Consider the following 21672-nt stretch of genomic DNA (forward strand, 5'->3'; position numbering starts at 1 on the left):
GGGCTTAAAATCAAATACTTTTTTTTAGGTATTTATTAAATTTCTTAATACATAATTTTTTTTTAAAAGTTACTAAGTTCATGTAAACCCATTGATTACAAGTTATATATCCACCTTTGAGTACATAGAGCAGAACATAACTATGTTCCATACGAGGCAGACTAGATGATTAATGTGCTTTTCCATGATGATCCCATTTTGCTTTTTATTGGTCCTGCCAAGTGTCAACTCCATCGTTTGTCCATCAATTACAATGAAGAGATTGCATCATTAATTAGAAAAATTAAACAATAAGCAGAACTAATCAATTGTCAAAGGGAATAGACGATAAGAAAAAGACAGAGACTGGAAGTCAAAACTAAATCACTCGATTAAAAGATTGCGTATAGTCTAAGCAAACCTTCACCTCTTCAAAAAATAAAGGGATAAATGATCATTCACTCCTTTAGTAGCGTTTTTAGCGATATCTGCCTTCTAATGTTTGGTCCCATTTTTTAAACTATTTAAAACCATAATATTTCACCATAAATCTTTGATGTGGCAAGGAGAGTGTGTTTACGCTCTCTTTGAGAAATGAAAACATAAAAAAAAAAAAGCTTAATTTTTTCTTAAAAATTTGTATTTTCTTAAAATATGAATATAAATATAGTTTTTCACATTTTAAAAAAATAATTAATTTTTTCAAAATTTTATAAAAAATCAGTTTTTTTTTCAAATTTTGACAAGAAAAACACTTTTTCATTTTTTTTTGAAAAATAAAAGTGTCCTAAGAAAATGAAATCATGAAAATCAAGATCTTTTAAGACATTTTAAAAAAATAATCAAGCTTTCCATATTATTAACAAATCCATTTTTCCATATTTTAAAGAAAAATCAGTTTTTTAATTCGCATTTTCAGTTTTTTTTTTTTTTAAACGGGTTTTAAAAATGAATTTTTTAAAAGAAAAATGAGTTTTTTAATTCGACTTTTCAGTTTTTTTTTTTTTAAAACGGGTTTAAAAATAAATTTTTTAAAAGAAAAATCAGTTTTTTAATTCGCGTTTTCAGTTTTTTTTTTTTTTTTAAAAAACGGGTTTTAAAAATAAATTTTTTAAAAGAAAAATCATTTTTTAAATTCTCGTTTTCAGTTTTTTTTTTTTTTTTTTTAAAACAGGTTTTAAAAATAAATTTTTTAAAAGAAAAATCAGTTTTTTAATTCACTTTTTTTTTTATTTTTAAAAACGGGTTTTAAAAATAAATTTTGTAAAAGAAAAATCAGTTTTTTATTTTTTTATTCTTAAAAATTGACACGTAAGCGAATATTAAAAAAATAAAAATAAATGCGCGTGTAGCGAGAGAGTGTATGTCACTCTCCCATATGAAGTGGCGTCGGCGTTTAGGGGGTAAAATATTACGATTTTAAATAGTTTAAGGGGGTGATAGGACCAAACGTTAGGTAAGGTGTGTCGTAAGAAATTCTTAGGTGAGGGGGGGGGGAATGATGCGCTTATCAAAAATAAAAGGAAAGAAGAAGAAAGGAGATAATTACTTGTCATCTTCTTTAATTCTCTGTGAACTAATTAATTGCAGCAAATCTTAATGTTCTCCTGATACCACATAATCAATGTGACTTAGCTGTGCAGTATTTTCTATTTTAAAATTATACTGTATTACGTTCTTAAAAGAGGTACTTGCGCGAATAATAGGTCCCGAGCTCAAGTCTTTCTGCTACCTATCCAAAGTATTATTATAACAGTGTTTGGCCAAATAAAAATATCAGACCTCAGCATTAAATAAAAGTGTGAATTTTTTTTTTTTTTAAATTTAAACTTTTAGATAAGACAGTTCACACAATTTAACAATAGTCACTTTACTAAAGGCATTATCATCGATGATTTATGTATTACTATTTGGCTCCCTCCTTTTCCTCTATACATTCAAGTACAAGCAACCATTAATTCATGATTAATTTCAGCTTATAAATTGAACGCAAAATTCCAGACATTCCCACAATTCTAACCTACTGTGTTCCATTAGTCTACTGGGATCACTTCACAAAAACCAACAAATTAAGAAACAAAATGAATTTTCCAATGGCTTCTTCTCTCTTCTTGCTTGTTGTTCTTTGTTTACCATCCATTATTAATTCTCAAGATAGAGCTCTCACTTATGAAAGCCCTGTTCCCTTATCACCAGAAACATACTCATTTTTTCACCCAAATGCTCAACAACAAAACACTAGTAATGAAAATTTATGTGATGATTGTTCTGAATTTCCTACAGCATCAAATGTACAGTCAAATCTTGCATATGAAAGTTTATCACCACCAGAAGGCGGTGGGATTCGACTGGGACGTGGTGGGATGACTGGAATTCCTATCGGTCTTGTGTTTGCTATTCTTTTAGGAATTGTGATTCTCTTTGTGGTCATCACACGTAAACGCAACACAAGTGAAGCTAATACCGCTCACCTTAATGTTTGATCGATACTGAAGATGCGAATCTAAGATTTATATATAGTGAGTGGCTTCAGAATTAGTCTAGTATTTATAATTGTTTGCATATGGTACTTATGGATCCAGCCAAAAGTAGCCGAAGCAGACCTTTGGTCACCCAGTCACTGATGCTTCTGCTTATTTGACATTTTTGGTTTATTCTTGTTCGAGTTCATATGATTTGGGATGTGAGATGTAACACCCGTCTTTGTATTAGCTGTTACAAAATATACTATATACTAGTTAGTTCAGCCGCTAACTACGGGTTTAATTCTATATATTGTGAAAAAATCTTTAGACTATAAGTCATCTAAAGGTTATTACAAGTAACAAAATATCATAAAAAAGTGAGACTAGTAAGGTGAAAAACAAGGCAGATAACATGTTAAAATCCACTGATAAGGTAAAAAGGAAAGATTATACTTCTATTGTATAACAAGAATCCTTTAACTAATTTGGAAGGATTATATTGAAACCATCAAATAACTAACACGGCAAAATCACGAAAGGAAGTAGAATACTCTCATGCTAACGCAACGAAATGCTTAACGGACACGCCTGCTTGCCTATGGGGAGGGATGGTGAAAAGGTATACAAGAGTAAAGAAAAAGGAACTTTTAGATTAAAAAATTCCTGTGTAATATATCGTGCTTGGTATAATTAACTGTAAGCTTCATAAAAATTACTCCGATAAATACTAAAATATTAGTTCAATGAGCCAAATATCTATCAAATACTGTTTTTTATCATAGTAATTTATTTATTTGTTACTAGCACATCGAACAACAAAACCATATCCACTAAATAATCTGTTATAATTACTTAATCCCCGTATTATATAATAGCCATATTATAATCTCAGTAAAAATATTCGTTATTCACAAACCAAATGACCTCTCATTGACTTGATACTTCCATCAAAATATAAAAATATAGTATGGATCTGTCTTAAACTCAATTACATATGGTGTAAACACGTGTGGTAGTAACTAGTACTAAGTGCTTTTTATCGGATCTTTGTTACGAAATCAGTCACCTGCTGCTGTAACAGAAGAGAAAAATGCCGAGTCGGGTGATCATCTTCTTCCTCTTTTCTCTCTTCATCATCCCATCACTCGCTGCATCCCCCGACGACAACGACGACGACGAATTCCTCAGCTTCCTCGAAGACTACGAGGATTCATCCGAACCAGACATCGACAACCATGCCGATCCCAAGTTCCCTTCAGCGCCATTTGATCGCGCTCAAGAAGATGAGGACATTAAGATTGATGACAAGGACGTTGTAGTCTTGACAGATAGGAATTTCAGCGAATTCGTGGAGGATAATAAGTATGTGATGGTGGAATTTTACACTCCCTGGAATGGACATTGTAAGGCCCTGGCTCCTGAATATGCGGATGCAGCAACAGAGCTGAAGAAGGAAAATGTGGCTTTGGCGAAGATCAATGCGGTTAAGGAGGTTGAGATTGCTGATAACTATGATGTCCGAAGTTTTCCTACCATTTTTTTCTTCGTTGATGGTGATCCTGAACCTTATAATGGCCGAAGAACCAAGTATGTCTGTCTCTTCTCTATATATACACACATTTTACATACATACAGATCTCACTACAAGACATGCTAGTTGAAAATATTGTTGTCGCTAAAACTTAATCGCGGTGCCACCTAAAGTCGTAATGAAATACATTTTTTAGCAAAATGTTGTTCTTTGAAAGAAAAATTAGTATATATTCATGACGACTTAAGTATAGTAGTCAGTAAAATGTTAGTCCCTCCGTCCCAAATTAGTTGTCATGTTTTGCTTCTCGAGAGTCAATTTGACTAAATTTTGAAGCTTAATGGATTAGATCAAGTCAATATTTTATAATTAAAATTTGAACGTTCAAAAGAAATCTTCCTGATTCTGTTTTCTTACCGCGTATCAATTTGATGAAATGTACATTTTAAAATTTTGGTCAAAATTTATATAGTTTGACTCTCAAAAAAGGAAACATGACAACTAATATGGGACGGAGGGAGTATTAATTTCCATGGCATTTTTTGCAGCGACCTTTTGAGGCGCCACGAAAATTCATAGTACTAAAGGGGTCAAGGGTAAAGTTGCCATGGAAAACTTCATTTCCTCTAGTGAGAGATATATGTATATATTTATATTTATTTGAAGGCAATGTCTCGGCCAACTTGTGATGCACAGATTAACAATAAAATACTACCGTTCACAAGCATAGGTACCGGTTTTTATTTTCTCGTATACTTCTGTTAATTTGGTATAGAAACTCAAAGCTCTGATTTATAGGGTTTAGCTGATGATAAGCTTGATATCACTGTAACGTTGCTGGCTTGGGCAATCAATTATGATTGTGCGTCTCATACTCAATTAAAGTTATGACTTTAGCTCTTCTGGCTTATCAACCTGAGTTGTGTTTCGATGTGAAATTGATGAGGAGTTTTACCTGTAGAAATGCAATTGTCACTTGGATAAAGAAGAAGATAGGACCTAGCGTTTACAATATAACAACAACAGAAGACGCAGAGCGTGTACTAACTTCTGAGGACAAAGTTGTTCTAGCGTACCTCGACTCCTTGGTGGTATGTTTTTGCTTAGTCTAGTGGTATTTGAACTTGAACCTTGATAGATGATTTTTGTCTTGTTTTGTTGCAGTAGCTGGTGAACTGCTATAATGCCTATCATTCTTCTCTTCTAGTGAAAGTATTTGTGTTTTTGCTTCTCTGAATATATCATCTAGATCTTCATTCTGTTGTGTATTTCCACCAAGTGACTATCTGCAACTTACATTGTTCTTAATAGCCCTCTTATGAGTTAATTCCTCATAAGTTCATTAATGTCCAAACATTTTACAGGGTCCCGAGACTAAACAAGTTGCAGCTGCTTCAAAACTTGAAAATGATGTTAGCTTTTACCAGACAACAAATCCTAACGTGGCTAAGCTATTCAGCATAGAAGCCGATGCTAAACGCCCTGCTTTGGTTATGCTTAAAAAGGAGCAAGAAAAAGTGGTGCATTATGGTTAGCTGCTCCTTTCATCTCTGTTTTTAGATACTCGAATTGAATCTTGTCTCAACAGGCAGACATCCTTATTATTTTTTCATTTTGCCATCCAGATGGTCAAGTGAAAAAATCTGCAATAGCTAAGTTTGTTTCTACCAACAAGCTTCCTTTAGTGACAACTTTTACTAAAGAAACCGCCCCTGCAATTTTCGCGAGTCCAATTGAGAAGCAGGTAAGATTAGATCATTTGTTTAACAACTTTTATGACTTCTGTTTTGAAATTTTTCTTCCTCATCTAGGAATATGGTTAATAATGTATTGATTGTCCCCTATGTTGTATGCAGGTTTTGCTTTTTGCCACAGCAAATGATACGGACAAGTTGTTTCCAACATTTCAAGATGCTGCAAAACTTTTCAAGGGAAAGGTAATGAGACATTTTGTTTAGTCTCAAATGGAGTTTTAAGGCTTCGGTTTACGTAGGTTGATCGGTGCTTGAGAGATAATGAATTCAAAGGCCTCGGTTTAAAGTTTAATTTTTTTATCCTCTGTTCATTAGTGAGCAATTATCAAGTACTTATGTAACAGGAATAGGTAACTACCCATCTATCATACAGTTTACTCCCAAATATCCAAATCTTCAATCCCTTACTTTTTGGAACTGTCAATTAACTAACAGTGCGTACTCTTTGACATGGATAAATGAAGCTTAACTTCGTTTTTGTGATAATGGACGACGACGAAGTTGGAAGACCAGTATCAGAATATTTTGGGGTCACTGGAGATGCTCCACAGGTAACACTTATTCCACATTATAATGGGCACAAGAAGATTTTTTGGAACCTTGGTTACTGAATGTGCAATATTATCCTGATTTTTGATTTAATTCCTGTAGGTTATTGGATACATAGAAGAAGATGATCGCATTAAATTTAGATTTGAGGGGGACATTACACTCGAGAGGATTAAGGTAGATTGTCACAAATGGTTGTTAGGTGCATAAAATTTTGGTTGAGAAGTTCTCGACTAACTTTTTTATTTTTTTCTTTTTTCCTCAGGCATTTGGAGAGGATTTTCTGGAAAACAAGCTAAAACCTTTCTATAAATCTGATCCAATTCCCGAGATTGTAAGCTGCAATTTTCTTCTGACTTGTAACTCATCATAGTTGTGCTGATTCAAATCTGTTTCTTTTGTAATTATCACAGAATGACGGGGATGTGGAAATCGTGGTCGGGAACAATTTTGATGAAATCGTTCTAAATGAGTCAAAAGACGTGCTTCTTGAGGTATATGTTCAAGAAATGAATTTTCTTCCTTTGGTTTTTGTAATCAACTGAGGGATCAAAGTTTTAGTATGCACTTCAACATCTTTTTTGTTAGATCTATGCACCATGGTGTGGGCAGTGCCAAGCTCTAGAACCAACATTTAATAAACTTGCACACCAATTACATGGCGTTGAGTCTCTTGTTATAGCCAAAATGGATGGAACAAGAAATGAGCACCCTCGTGCTAAGGTAGTTTATAATAATACACGGTTTGGATTTGAAGAAGACAATATATAGTAGCTTGATCATCACTTTCCGTTCATTATGATCCTTTGCAGTTTAAAGGATTCCCAAGTCTCCAGTTCTTTCCAGCCGGAAATAAGAGCATTGATCCAGTAAGTGATGTTTATTTTGTTTGTGCTGGTGCTCTATAAACTAAGCAAGACGCCAAATGTTTATGTGATTCTAGAGATCTCCAACTTGTTTGAGACTAAGGCTAGTTATTGTCGTATGTGATCCTACAGATCCTAGTTGAGACTGAAGGTACCATGGTGGGATTGTACAAATTTATCAAGAAACATGCAGCTATCCCTTTCAAGATTGAGAAACCAGCTTCTTCTACCACATCACAAAGTTCTACATCTAAAGTACGTGTCAAGAGGGAGCCTAGCAACGTAAAAGATGAATTATGAGAATTGAGAAGAGTTTAACTTTTATACACTGACAATAGCTTTTCCTTCTATTGTTAGATCACTTTTCCGTGGAACTATTTACATAACTAATGTTTAGAATATTACTAGTATAAGAATATTACTAGTATTCTTTTATAGTAGTTAAAGAGTTTCAAACATACAGATAAAATCAGCTTTTTTTCAGTTTAGGTCTGAAAAGCTGCATTCCATTTGAGTCGAGTTAATCTTTTGAAGAGGTTCATACATTTTTATGTTTAATGGCCCCAACAAATCGAGATATGTGTAGCCTATAATTTTTTCTTGTTACTGTAATGACAATAAGTACTCCCTCCGGTTTAGAAAGGGTGTCCACTTAGCCTTTATTTTTAGTTAAAAAAGAGTGTCCACTTATCAAATCAAAAAAGAAATAACTTTACTTTTCCAGATTTAACCTTATTAAATGTTAAGTGACCAAATCTCAATACCTATTTAATTAGGAACATTTCAGTCAAATTAGCTATTTTTGCCTAGGAGTTGATATTTTCTTAAGGGGTGCACAAATAGCTAAATGGACACTCTTTTTGAATGGGAGGGAGTAATTCAATATTAGAACTTCACTGGCTCGCTGTTAATATAGAGTCTTGAAATACGGAATAATTTTCTTGGCTTGTGTGACTTTTAATCTTGACTCTAAACATTGAAAAGCTGAACAGCAAAGACTTTTAGCACAATAAAATGCAAAAAATCACACTTAATGCAAGGAAACTATTAGACTTGCGTAGCAACCCTTTCCAGCTTAAACGGAATAACCACGACTCTGGAATAATAGTAGAAGAAATAGTGAAGTGTAAATAAATACGTGAAAAGATAATTCATCGTCAAGGATCATGCAATGTGAAAAAAAAAAAAAAAGCAAACTGCTATTGTTTCTCTGTCAGTGTGCTGCCAAAAGTCCAATTAACCTACACAATAAGCACCCCAAATGGAACAAAGCCATAAAATGCCACTGTAAAAACGCTTCAGCGATTGATTTGTAAAAAGCCTGTATCATATTTATAGCCTGTTTGGTTAAGTTTCTAAAATCTACTTATTTTGAAAAGTGTTTTTTTTTTTTTCAAAAGTGCTTTTCAAAAAGTACTTTTGGCGAAAAATAGTTTGTGTTTGGCCAATAAATTTTAAAAGCACTTTTGAGCAGCAATTAGTGTTTGGCTAAGCTTTTAAAAAGTGTTTTTAAGTGTATTTTTCTCAAAAGTACTTTTCAAAAAAATGCTTTTGGACAAAAGTTTATTTTTTAAACAAAAAAGCGTTTACCAACTCTTTCAAAGACTTATTTTTAAAAAGAATACAAACAAAACTTTTTTAAAATAAACACTTATAAAAAAATAAGTACTTTTGGGGGAAAATAAACTTGGCCAAACAGGCTATTGATCAGCTTCCTCCAAAAGGCAAGAAACAGGACTCATCCAACATATATTTTCTGAATTTAGAAGCTTTCTTCTGTCTTTCCTCAGATTCAAGAGTATTTCTCCTCTGACCAAATGTCCCATGGACTTCCCAAAGACTTAGGACCAAGGTAAAACATAATGTGCATCCAAAATATAATATAGATAATAACATCTTCAAGCATCCCAAATTTTGACAGATACCTTGATGTCTTAAGATCTCCCCCGAAGACTAAATTGCATCATGCATGGAAGGTAGGCATGACCAAGAGAAACAAATTGACTTGCCAGTAGCGATTTGTATCTGACCATTGACCACCTCAAGACAGAACACTACCATAATGCAGCTTGTTACGAGATATATCTATCCTGCTGCTCCTGGAGAAGTCTTCCAGAAGATTTTGCGTCCAGGTAAAGGGAGCCGACTTCTTCCAGATCCGCCTGTAAAAGTAAACAGGTAAGTAACAATTCCCCCAACTCCGTATTGACCAAAACCAAAAACAAATTTGATCGTCAGGTACCTTGCAGATTTTATCACGTCCATTCATTTTGGCCACTATATTGGCTGGTGATAGTAGTTGAACAGCATGCCTGACAGAAAGGAAAAGATAGAATTTGGGACACTCCTTTCCAGAAAAATTGATAGCTCTTAATAAAATACAGTAAGTTAATCAAACCTCAAGGAAGCTTGCTGACCAATCTCTCCTAGGTACGCAAGGCTTTCTTCATCTATTTCTAGTTCCTCTACCTGTGCACGGATAGCTAAGATCTGACCATGCATTGAGACACATATCCATCAAATAACTGCTATGTCACATCAAGGTCGAAATCAACTAAGTGTGCAACAAAATGTTTATCAAAATATCCAAACCTGTATCATTTCAGCTGGACCATAAGTTTCAGTTCTAATAATCACCAACCGATCTAATAAGTCAACTGGAATGCCATGTGGACTAGCCATATCTGTACCCCTGCAAAGAAAAACATCTAGTTTTAAGTGATAACTGACTCATCCTAGCCATCGCATACATTTAAGGTGTTTAAAAAGCTATATTATCTAAAGAGAAAACACAATTTACACCAACAACAACAACAACAACATACCCAGTGAAATCCCACAGTGTGTAGAGTGCAGGAAAAGTAAAATGTCTGTGAACCACACAAAATCTCGGAAGATAGAGAGGCTGTTTCCGGAAGACCCTCGGCTCAAGAGAAAACATGATGAGAAAAGAAAAAAACTAAAAACTAAAAACACAATTTACACCAACCTGAATAAATAGAAACTAAAAACTCAGGGACTAGTTGAATTTTTCCAATATAACCAACAACAAAAACAATATACCCAGTGAAATCCCACAATGTGGGGTGCAGGGAGAGGAGTAAAGTGTCAGAACTTTACCATCTCGAGAAAGATAAGGAGGTACATTTTAGAAAGACCCTCGGCTCAAATTTTTACAATATAACCACTTAGAGGATTTATTGACAGCAAATAAAGATACAACAAGCTCAGCGATGATGTGCCAGTGAAATCCCACAATGTGGGGTCTGGGGAGGTTAAAGTGTACGCAGACCTTACCCCTATCTCGGAAGATAGGGAGGCTGTTTCCGAAAGACCCTCGGCTCAAATTTTTCCAATATAACCACTTAGAGGATTTATTGACAGCAGATAAAGATACAACAAGCTCAGCGATGATGTGCGGATTTTGATATTCTCACATCTCTTGCAGCTAAAAAGCTAAAACTAAAATGGCCCATGTGATGCATAAAAACAACTTAAGAAAAAGAGTGACTATGTATTGTATTTTCCTTTATTTCTAAAGACACAAAATAGATGTCATGCAGAATGGGATGTTCTACAAGCACTGCATTCTAATATACAATAGATAGATGTCAGATGCAAAGGGGCCAGAAAGCAGCTTCAGTTTATAGTTATCAGAAAAACACACAGTCAAAGAAATAAATAAAATTGATAACATGATAATCAATTTTAAGCATGGGATGGAATAGAACCTCTTACCTGACATTACAGATACCTCTATTTGTGGCAAAAATCACAATTGGAGAAAGTGAACTCTCCAGAGCACGATTCAAGTACGAAAAGCATTCCATATCAAGCATGTGTACCTGCAAAAGAAGCTTCTGTCATTAACTGATCTATAAAAGCATATAATAACTCAATAGACATAAAATATCTATACTAGAAATAACCTCATCAATGAATAAGACTCCGGGGACAAGTTCTGCAGCACCTTCATCAATATAGCTATTAACCACCTGCAGATAAATAACCCACACGATACGTTATGCTAAATTCTAAACCTTTGTGCTCTACCAGACATATGAACATATCCATGTCTATTCTACTGGATGCAGCTCCAGGCATTATAGAGCCCGTTTGGATTGGCTTATAAGTTGCTTAAAAGCTGTTTTCAGCTTTTTTGAGTGTTTGGCTGACCAGCTTAAAGTCATTTTGTGCAAAAAATAAGCCCAAAAAAATAATTATACCCGTTTGGCTTAGCTTATCTAAAGCAGCTTATAAGCTGAAAACAACTTATAAGCCAAAAAAAATAAGTTAGCCTACCCCAACTTTTTTTTTTTTTTGACTTATAAGCTGGAAACAGCTTATAAGCTGCTTATTTTAAGCCCATCCAAACAGGCTCATAGTCCATAATCAACAAGCATGAGGCAGAACATTCGGCTATCGAAAGCATTAATTGCACCAGACATAGCAAAGTACCTTATTGATCTCTTGGCGCAACTTGTCAGTGATTTCGGTTTTCCTGGGTTTCATCATCTGACCCATTAAAGACAATATATCTTGTCCTCCTTGAGGTCGTGCATTTGAAGCATCAAGATCATGCAATGTAACATCCTGGCAGAAAGGAACATTAGATAAAGAACTGCAACTATTTACGGATACCTTCATGTCCCTCGTAACAAATTTCCCTCCTAAAAGGCCATTTAAGTATTGATCTATTTGTAAAAAAGATGAAGATGCTTGGATATTTCCCTCCTGCTCCATTAACTATGTCATTTGTTATCAAATGAACTAAACATTTTTCCAGTTAACTCAATTAAATCTTGGAGCCTGAATTCTTGGCCATCACTGTATCTCTCTAAGGTTTCATGACATGACTCCTCCAATTGGTATCTAGAATTTCACTCTTCAAATTTGAAGTTTACAGAAAGAAAATAATCTTTAAAGCATTTATCGTTAAATGCATTTCATAAGTAAGGAATATAACAAATTGTCTTAATTGTGAAAGAAGCACCAAGAAATGAGAGTAACCTGGACTATCTCCTTCTTTTTGTGAACCTCTCCTTTAGGAAGTGGAACATACTCTTCTGCCTCGAGATCAAATTCTGTAGCAAAAGCATCACTCCTACCCACTCTTTTAACTGCTCCACTATTTGCTTCAATGTATATCACATCGCCAACAGCAATCTGCTCATATATCATAGAGACAGGAGATGACACTAAATAAAATAAATGACACCATAAGAGAAACGGTCCAACCTAGATCTAACATTTGATGCTAAGGAGGGAAAGCAAATATTATCCTTAACCATACTTATCGATGGGGAAAATTTCCTCTATTGGCGGCATTTACCTTTTCTTTAATCAAGGCATCGTATATAGTTGGGTCAAGCTTCAACTGTTTGGTTCCTTTGACAGTTTTTAGACCAACTATAACATGGTTGATGCTTTTCCCATATCCACCAGTCACGCTCTCAGCCTCTTCTGGAGAAAGTTCAGTCACCTATATTTTAAAAAAAAGCAGTTTTCTAGTACATCAAAACTAATCAAGCAGAAAGTAAAATCATTGTGTCAAAGACATAAAAATGAATTAGATGAGAAATGGGATGATTGTGGACTTGCCTCTCCTTCATAAACCTCCTTATTTTCCTTCATACGAAGCCCTATAGCTCGCCTGAAATTTTCCATCAAAACCTCAGTCTTCTTAACTTCTGATGAATATACTTCAGATCCCACCATTGGACAGAAAGGAACCTGTAAAATTGGTGCAAGTACTAGAAATATCATACAAGCTACATTTTCAACAGTAAACTATATTAAGGATAATGAATGTTCTTAACAACCAGGAAGAACCATTTACAACACCAATTAATTTAAAAAAAGATGCTCTAAACCTAGAGCTCAAAGTAACAGAAGAAAAATGTACCTTACTCCCAAGTTCTTGTGATATACCAAGAGCGAGAGCTGTTTTCCCAGTACCTGGCGGTCCAGCAAGCAGTAAAGCTCGACCAGCCATCTTCTTTTGGCGTATCATATCAAACACGAGCCCTGCAGCTTCTCTGGCTGCAGCCTGGCCCACAAACCCAGATGCCAAAGGCATTGCATTTCCATTGGGCTACCATATAATACAATGTAGTTACATTCAATCAACCATATGACAACAATTGAAGTGAATGAGAATCAAACTCAGGATTCGAAAACGTTCTAGATGCCCAGAATATCAGCACAAGATAGAAGCTTTACTGAAATTTAGAATCACAACTCCCAAAATGCAGAACACCCAAAAGAAAGAAATTAAACCTCTACATAACCAAGAAAAGAAATCAACCTTTATACCATCAAGTTAGCAGATTTACCCCCTGTTGGGATGGTTGTTTCCCGTGGTTCATTATTGTATTGTTTTCTTGAAACCATGTTTGTTTCCATTGTTTTTACAATTATGTTGTATGGTGTTGTAATTCCGTGGTTATATAACAATGAAAAAAGCCCAACTTTTGTAACCACAGATTTGGTAGTTTTTGCGTCGTTATGTATTTCATTTCATTAATACGGTACAATACAATTGTACATTATGAAACCATGGGTACCGACCATCCAAACAAAGGCTTAAGAAAATTTAGAACCAATAAAACTCAAGAAAAACAAATTAAACTTTCGACCAAACAGCAGCTTTATTGAAATCTAGAATCAAAACCCAAAACCCAACAACAACAACATACATCCAATAGGTAGGGGTCTGGGGAGGGCAGAGCATATGCAGACTTTACCCCTACCTCTACGAGATAGAGAGGTAAAAAGCATTTCAAAGCAGTTCGACAAAACCCAAACAAACTAAATGTCACACCAGAAACCCAGTGATTGCAATCCAAAAACTCACCTTGACGCAATGTAAAGTACAGTTTTTTTTTTTTTGGTGTTACGATAGTGAAACTGCCTCTATGCAAAGGAAAGAATGTGTACCGTTTTTCATGCAGGGGATGAGCATTATTGCGGGGGTGGTAAATACAGTAAAAGAGAATAGGGAAAAGAGGTATTACCTCAAGGCCAAGTCCTTTAATGTGGGTATGAGTAGCTATTCTTTGCTTCTTTATAGTGGATTGTACCTCTTCTATCTTCATCTTCTTCCTCTCTCTTTTGCACTCTTTGTGTGTTGGGGTTTAACAGATTCTTCTTCAATCGAGGCCACGCCCTGGGGTTTTGAAAGACCAAAAAATAATGAGTCAAGTAATTAAAACAGCATTAAACTTTACACCAATTATAATTTTAGTTCCAAACTATTGATGTACTTCGAGCCGCCCTAAGCTTAGCTAACTGAACCCCATGTTACTACATGGCACAGCAAGGTGCGCGAACACTTCAGGTGCGTAAGAGGCTTCACATCAGCTTCTTTTTTTTTTTAAAAGAAAAATCAATTTTTTTTACATTTCTTTAATTTTTCCCCCTATTTCAACATCTAAATCAGTCCCTTCCACCATTAAAACGCATATATTTTTAAAATTAGAAAAAACTAATTTTTTTAAATGTGGAAAACCCATTTTTTTAAAATAAATTTGGCCTCAATTTTTATTAAAAAATCTAGAAATTATTAAATCTGGAAAACTGAATATTTCTTAAAAAAAAAGTTCAAAACCCTTTTTTTTTTAAAAAAATTAATCTAAAAATTTGATTTTTTTAATTAAAACCTGGAAAATTGAAAAACTGGACTTTTTTAAAATCTGGAAAACTTAATCAACCCGTTTTTCTAACAAAAATTTGGAAAATTGAATTTTTAATTAAAACCCTGAACTTTTTTAAAATCTGAAATATTGATTTTTTTAAGAATAAAGTGGAAAACTGACAATTTTTTCTAAATTTAAAAAATGATCTAATTTACCAAGATAATTATTTTTTAAAAAAAAATGGTTTTCCACATTTAAAAAAAAAAAATCAGTTTTTCCATATTTGTATAAAGCAGCTGTTTTTCAGTTCTTTTTTAAAGAATTGTCCTAAAAGAATCATAAAAATCTGGATTTTTTAGGACACTTTTTAAAAAAATATTAAGTTTTCAATTATGTTTTTTTAAAATTCATTTTTTAAAGATATTTTAATTAAAAATCTACTTTTCCATTTTTTTTTTAAAATCAAATTTTCCAGATTTTTAAAAAATCTGTTTCAACATTTTTATATATAAAAATCGGCCTTTACCATTTTTAAAAAAAATAATTTATCTATGTGGAGGACACATAGGACCTTAAATGCCAAGTGGACGAAAGTGCATTCCACTTGTCGTGGCATGGCAATGCGGGGTGAATTAAAATCAGGGATAGCTGAAACTTAGGGTGTCTTGAAGTGCATCAATAGTTTGGGGGCAAAGTTACTTAATTAAGCTGCAGGATTTAGAAGTTGTTTTAATCGGCTGTGACCAAAATTAATTTCCTTTTTCACACAAAGGGCCAGAGTTATTTGACTAAATTGTTTTAAACTTTTTCCAACTTATTTCTTTAACACTTCACATACTTTCTAGGTCACTTATTATAATAAGGATATTTAAAAATAGTAATTATTGGAGTAATGCTTTCTTGGTTTGGTACATATCTTGGATTAAATTTAGCTAATTAAACTGACAGTTAAAATTAATCACGATAAAAGAAAAAAAAATCATTAAACTTTTTATTAATATTGTCGATATAATTTAAACTTTTTACTAAATTACTTCACAACCATCTCCCTTTCCCTTCTAATTCTTATATTTGAGTTCACTTTAAAACTTTAACCTTAGCTTAATACGGTATTAATTATGCTTTAATATTTTCTTATACTAATATAGTATTTAATTATAAATACCACAGTGAAGTATTCTTTTAATGCGAACTTTTATATTTAAATTTTTTTTTTTAATTCCTCCAAGCTCCACATTAGTATAATTTCAACACAGTATTAAATCCGATGTTACGACGCCTTAGAAGATTCGTGGGTCCCAAAAGTGAGTATCCAACGTGTGGCCGCCAACATAGAATTTCATGGCAGCTTTTAAGATTCACAAATTGTCAGGTCTCTTTTATATTTTCTTTCCCCAATTTTCATATTGGTGAAGCAAAACAGTACACGAATCTTCTCCCTCGACACAAATAAACTCTTTTTAGCCCTTTCTTGGTCACATTATATAGTACTGGTTGCAAGCAATTTTGTTGTGTGTTGAGTTAAATATGGTTGTGGGTGTTCTTGCTTTACAGGGGTCCTTCAATGAACACATAGCAGGTCCTATTGATACTCTCTCTTTTCATATACTGTTTTTTTTTTTTTTTTTTTTGTGTTTCTTGGTTCAAGTTGCTGAGTTTTCTTATGTTTTGTGTTGGCAGCGCTGAAAGGATTGGGAGTGAAGGGAGTTCAAATAAGGAAGCCCGAACAGTTGAATAATGTTAGTTGTCTTATCATTCCAGGGGGTGAAAGCACCACCATGGCCAAAGTAGCCGAGTACCACAACCTGGTATCTTTCTTCCTCGTGCCTAATATCTTTGCCCTGACTCTTGTGTAAGCCTGGAGTATAATTTTATCTAAATCATCAAAAATCCAAAAGATTATTGTCTTTCAGTTTATTTTCGAGCATTTATTCCTTTGCCTGGCATAGCCAGTCCAAGACCTGGATATATAATTGAGATAGGTTGATGATAGGTATCAGGAGTGTCCATGTAACAATATAGTACATGGACTCCCTGATTAGATTGGGGTGGATGCAAAGGATGCATATAGCCAACCCCAACTTGGCATCGATGTATAGTCGATTGATTAATTTGATTGTGGAGCGTTCTAGATAATATTTGGAATAAAACATTAAGTTTTTGGATTACTTAGAAACATAATTGAATGTTGTGTTCAAACCACTAAATGGTAGAATTGGCTTTGTCGCAAATCATTTTCATTTTTCCTTATTGTGATTACAACTTGGTCTTGGACTAATCTAGGGGTACTTGCTATCTCCTACTAGCAACAGTACTAGGTAACTAAGACTTAAATAGATGAGAAGAAATAGCCTATTATTTTTTGCCTCTGCTGATATTTTGAAACCTAGTCTCCCGTGATTTGTTCCAGCTTTATCAACCGCTAGGCCTTATCTCTATCTGCATTGTCCTTGTTATTGGATTAAACACTAATCCCTCCAGTTCAAAATAACTATCCACTTAACCCTTTTCACACCCCTTAAAATACTAGCTCTTAGAAAGAAAAAAAAGAAGAAGGTATTTTGACTAAACTACCCTCTTGCTTATTTATTGCTTGAGTAAATAGGGGCAGATATGAAAAAATAAAGTTAATTCTTTCTTGATTATATAAGTGGACACTTATTTTGAACCAGAGGGAGTATAATCTTTTGGCTGTAAGCAATTGCAACTACACCATTGTTATTATGCTTGCTATTACATATTACCATGTTACTTATCTTATTTCTAATTACAGTTCCCTGCTTTGCGTGAGTTTGTTAAAATGGGGAAGCCAGTGTGGGGTACATGTGCAGGCCTTATCTTCTTGGCAAATAAGGCAACGGGTGGGTATTCAATTCACTCTGTTTTCTCCATTCTTAGTGTTTAATCAATGTTAAGATGAAAGGATCTTCTGATATGTTTTGTTGTTTCTCATCTCAGGGCAGAAAACTGGAGGGCAGGAACTGATTGGGGGGCTTGATTGTACTGTTCACAGAAACTTCTTCGGGAGCCAGGTAACTGAGAGGTTTTCTCCTCAAGGTCACAATGATGAGGCTAGTTTTGAGGAAGTATATTCAATGATTCAATTCAATCAGTTAAAAAGATGATAATGGAGTACTTGCGATTGGTAATTGTGAATTTCAGAGGCATATATAGATATACTACATACATCATTCGTCACTCTATAAATAAGAGGTTCTTATAGGTCTCCCAACGAGCCAACCTTGTAAGGTTTTAAGGCTTCATTAGCTTTATGAGACTGTCACTTGTTTTAACTTCATTTTGTAGTTTTGAAAACCCATCCTCTAGTTGCTGTTCATTTGAATTCTCAGAGCTCCACCTTGTATGGAGTAAGTACTTTCCAGGAAAATGCTTTTTGTCTTACCTGGTAGTTTTGAAAAAATCTTTACTGAGGGAGTTCAAGGTCCTTTGGTTTCTTTGACTAGCACAAAGCTCCACAAAAATATTCGGTTATCCATCTACTTTGAAATTGAGGCTTAATATATTGATCTATCTTGGAGAAGGTAGATATTGTCATTTATCGAAGCCAGGAGAATATATCAGGGCATTTTTCCCCTCGTGAAAAATACACTGTATTAGGACATGCAGAAGGAAGCATGTTTTGAGAATAGTTGTTAGTAACCACGGGTTGTTCTACCAATTTGAATTGTGGTAGCTTCAGTAAGTGAAGTAGATCTTATGTTTCTTCATTATGAGGCTGCTGCATATCTGTGGCAGTTTATTTATTCCTCTTTGGTATAATGTAATGCCAAGTAGAGGATCACCTGGCTAGTTAGGATTTACAAGGAATCAGAAAAGAACGCACCAGTATGTCTTATCTGGCTGATTTGGAAGGAACCAGGAACATGAATTCACTAGAATTGAAATCTATTTTATACACTCAATAACTCTTGTCCAATTTTTTGTTCATTTTATCCAATGAAGAGATACCGGAATGCATGTTTCCCCGTCTCACCTAATCAGCGCCTTTTTTTCTGGCAATACTTTTTCTGGCACTTTCTCTGCGCCATCAATAGTAATGACTTACTGATATTTTAATATTATCAATATGGAGTTCTAATGTAGCAATTGAATTGTCGGAACCAAACAGATTCAAAGCTTTGAGTCAGAACTTCCTATTCCTGAGATTGCTGCTAAAGAAGGTGGTCCTCCTAGTTGCCGTGCTGTTTTTATCCGTGCTCCTGCAATTATTGAAGTAGGACCAGATGTTGAAGTGCTGGCCGAAATCCCTGTTTCATCCTCTGAAACTGCTAACTCCAATCCTGCTATGCAGAACGAAGAGGTTTTAATTTATCCTATATATTGATGCCTGCAGTATAGATGCAAGGATTATTGAATCCTTAAGTGATATGCTCGTCCAAGCACTCATGCTCACTCATTCACCTGTGATCTGTTATTTTGGTTGATTCAAAGCTAAAACTGTGATGATTGTGTTTGTAGCTCTTTCTTTTCTTGCATGAGATCATCTTTGCTGTCAGGGTTTATTTATGAATGCTTATGATCAAAGGTATCTAGAGCGGAGGTTTTCTTTTTTTTGCTAAAAAAAAATAAAAAATTAAACATAGACAGCTTCTAACGTCTCCTTTATTTTTCGCATGGATTCTTCATTACTGTATTTCCTTTCCATACTTGACTTTGATATGCTGTACTTGAGCCGAGGGTCTATCGGAAACAGCCTCTCTACCTCCACAAGGTAGGAGTTAGGCCGTGTACACACTACCCTCCCCAGACCCCACTTGTGGGATTACACTAGGTATGTTGTCTTCTTATTGTTGTGTTACAGCTTCTAATTTCCATATAATGTGTTATCACTGTCGAAGTTTCTTACTGCCATTAAGACTTGGGGTCTGCTTGTTTTGTTGTTTGCTGGCAGTACTATGTGCTAAGCTCAGATTGCAACCTTAGATTAACCTGACTTTCTGCCTGTTCAAAAAAGAACAGCTGTGGACAATACGTTAAAAGTTTCTTGTATATCGTTGTCATAATCTTTGATCTGGTACTTTGTCAATTTTCTTGGAATATTAACTACTCACGGTTTTGTTTTGATTCTTCAGGAGTCAACCAAGTCTGAGAAGAAAGTAGTTGTTGCCGTAAAGCAAGGGAACTTGCTAGCAACTGCTTTTCACCCTGAGTTAACTGCAGATAATCGGTGGTAAGTGTCTTCTGCTGTTAAAACAAGTGGCGCATATAATTTACTCAATTATATCTTCATTTCTTTTGCGGGCACAGTTACTTCTTGAAGATGGTGACAGAAATTGAAGAAGGGACTTCGTCTATCGTCTCAACATCCTCTGCAGACCTAAACTTCACAAACCGATCAATAATTGATCTTCCGATTTTTCAATAGCGGAAAAAGAAATGTTCCAGAGGATCAAACTGATCGTCAAGAAATATCAAAGGGCCACTTTCTTTAAAGTTTTCTGATTCCTGTTGCATTACTGCTATCGAATTGTATAGAGCATCCATGCCCCTCTTCAGTTAATCCTAATTAAATGCAGGTCATAGTGGACACCAGACGTTGATGCTTAAACTATTGCTGTACATAATATCTCATGTTTTCTTCCTAGCTTCCGTTTTCCATTCGGGATGTTGATTCATTGGTAATTTGGTATTACAATCAAAAGCAGTTTATGTGCACCTAAAACTTTTCCAGCAGATTTATGCCCTTAAATAGAAGAGGTTTTTTCTTTCTTTTGCTAAAACTTCCTCTCGCGCATCTCCATCCTCTTTGTTCACATGGACAGAAAGGTAGTGCGGAGTGAGCAGCACGAAAGGCAAGCATTAAGGTTGGATCAACTGTGCAGCCAATACTACCAAGCAATATACTGCACATTAAAGTATGTTGGCATGTCAGCATGTGTAATCTCCATTTGACTTTGAAGAGTTCTTTTGCTTCCAAACTTTTTTTTCCTTCTTCAACCTATAAAAGCTTGCTTGTGCGCATTTCCTGTTCTTTCTTCAATCCTATAGAACTGACCAAAAAGAAAGCTCATAATAATGATAAATAAGTTGTGGAAGAAATTATAAACTTGTAGGATTGATTGTTCAGTGAGATATTTAAGAAAGGAATCACAGTAGAAATTTATATAAGAGCAGGAAATCACAGTAAATTCAAATGGAACCTCACAAATTAAGCAATTAATAAACATGCATAAATTATAATGCTTCGATTGGTTAGGGATTTTTTTCTTCAAAGAAACGTAACCTAATATATTGGAAGAAGCTGACACACATGGTTCCATGAATTAAGCCAAACTTAAAGTCTGGCTATCCTCAGTTATATATGACTCCTTTCATCCCTAGTTCAGACTAAAGAAGGAAATTGAAAAAGGCTGAGAAACAAAGATAAAGTTAGATATGGTGAGGAGATCAAAGTTTTGCATTATAGTAATGGCTTTCCTTGTTCTGTCACCTTGCAAGCCATCACTGCTCTAGCTGTCATTAATGGTGATGGAAAAGATGATTTATATGGCGGTAAGGGTGCTGTTGGAAAGGTCGGAAAAGGCAAAGGCAAGGGCAAGGGCAAGGGCAAGGGAAAATGCAAATGAGGAATATAACATTCTCCTCCTATTTTCTGGAACGAGAATGCATGTATTTTATTCACGCATAATTATTAATTCTCAAACCGGATGAATGATGAACTTTCATCTTATTGGTGAGATTCGATTTCTGTTCTTGTAATTTCCTTCCTAAGAATAAGCAATCCTAGCTTATTTCCAAATTTCCAAAGAATGATTGGACCGTCAGGGCATGGGACAAACTCACATGTCACCAACTGCTAGAAATGAAATAAGTAAATTAAAAGTTTCCCTTTAGCATGAAATTATTCTATTTTCTTATATTGTTTTTGGT

The 21672-nt window shown here is 34.6% G+C and overlaps 4 protein-coding genes across 6 annotated transcripts; 3 read left to right on the top strand and 1 right to left on the bottom strand.

The window, feature by feature from the left end:
- Positions 1–2072: 2072 nt before the first annotated feature.
- LOC132054023 (uncharacterized) lies at positions 2073–2462 on the top strand. Its single transcript, XM_059446106.1, has one exon. It carries the CDS (start codon positions 2073–2075, stop codon positions 2460–2462), a length of 390 nt encoding a protein of 129 aa, XP_059302089.1.
- Positions 2463–3418: 956 nt separating this feature from the next.
- Positions 3419–8027, top strand: LOC132052789 (protein disulfide isomerase-like 1-4). 2 transcript variants are annotated; one of them, XM_059444471.1, is made up of 12 exons: positions 3419–4031; positions 4937–5066; positions 5340–5505; positions 5601–5719; positions 5832–5912; positions 6194–6280; positions 6381–6455; positions 6544–6612; positions 6692–6772; positions 6867–7001; positions 7091–7147; positions 7277–8027. In XM_059444471.1, the coding sequence occupies exons 1-12, from the start codon at positions 3535–3537 to the stop codon at positions 7442–7444; spliced, it is 1665 nt and encodes a 554-aa protein (XP_059300454.1). In that variant the 5' UTR covers positions 3419–3534; the 3' UTR covers positions 7445–8027. The 2 variants fall into 2 exon arrangements, with proteins under 2 accessions (XP_059300454.1, XP_059300455.1); XM_059444472.1 differs by lacking the exon at positions 6194–6280 and having other exon boundaries at positions 7277–8026.
- A 118-nt stretch (positions 8028–8145) lies between these two features.
- LOC132052790 (ruvB-like protein 1) lies at positions 8146–14288 on the bottom strand. Of its 2 annotated transcripts, XR_009414029.1 has the most exons (13): positions 14161–14288; positions 13050–13238; positions 12746–12877; positions 12477–12626; positions 12155–12310; positions 11603–11737; positions 11074–11139; positions 10883–10989; positions 9737–9836; positions 9543–9634; positions 9387–9456; positions 9070–9306; positions 8146–8385 (listed from the first exon to the last, which is right to left on the bottom strand). XR_009414029.1 is itself a non-coding variant. In XM_059444473.1 (12 exons), exons 1-12 carry the CDS (start codon positions 14239–14241, stop codon positions 9217–9219), a joined length of 1368 nt encoding a protein of 455 aa, XP_059300456.1. In that variant the 5' UTR covers positions 14242–14288; the 3' UTR covers positions 8811–9216. The 2 variants fall into 2 exon arrangements, 1 of the variants encoding a protein (XP_059300456.1); XM_059444473.1 differs by lacking the exon at positions 8146–8385 and having other exon boundaries at positions 8811–9306.
- A 1853-nt stretch (positions 14289–16141) lies between these two features.
- Positions 16142–20389, top strand: LOC132052788 (probable pyridoxal 5'-phosphate synthase subunit PDX2). The gene is made up of 7 exons (XM_059444470.1): positions 16142–16360; positions 16462–16589; positions 17555–17642; positions 17740–17813; positions 18911–19102; positions 19875–19978; positions 20050–20389. The coding sequence occupies exons 1-6, from the start codon at positions 16309–16311 to the stop codon at positions 19974–19976; spliced, it is 636 nt and encodes a 211-aa protein (XP_059300453.1). The 5' UTR covers positions 16142–16308; the 3' UTR covers positions 19977–19978; positions 20050–20389.
- Positions 20390–21672: the final 1283 nt, after the last annotated feature.

The sequence above is a fragment of the Lycium ferocissimum genome, chromosome 4 (genome assembly GCF_029784015.1).
Source record: "Lycium ferocissimum isolate CSIRO_LF1 chromosome 4, AGI_CSIRO_Lferr_CH_V1, whole genome shotgun sequence".
NCBI lineage: Eukaryota > Viridiplantae > Streptophyta > Magnoliopsida > Solanales > Solanaceae > Lycium > Lycium ferocissimum.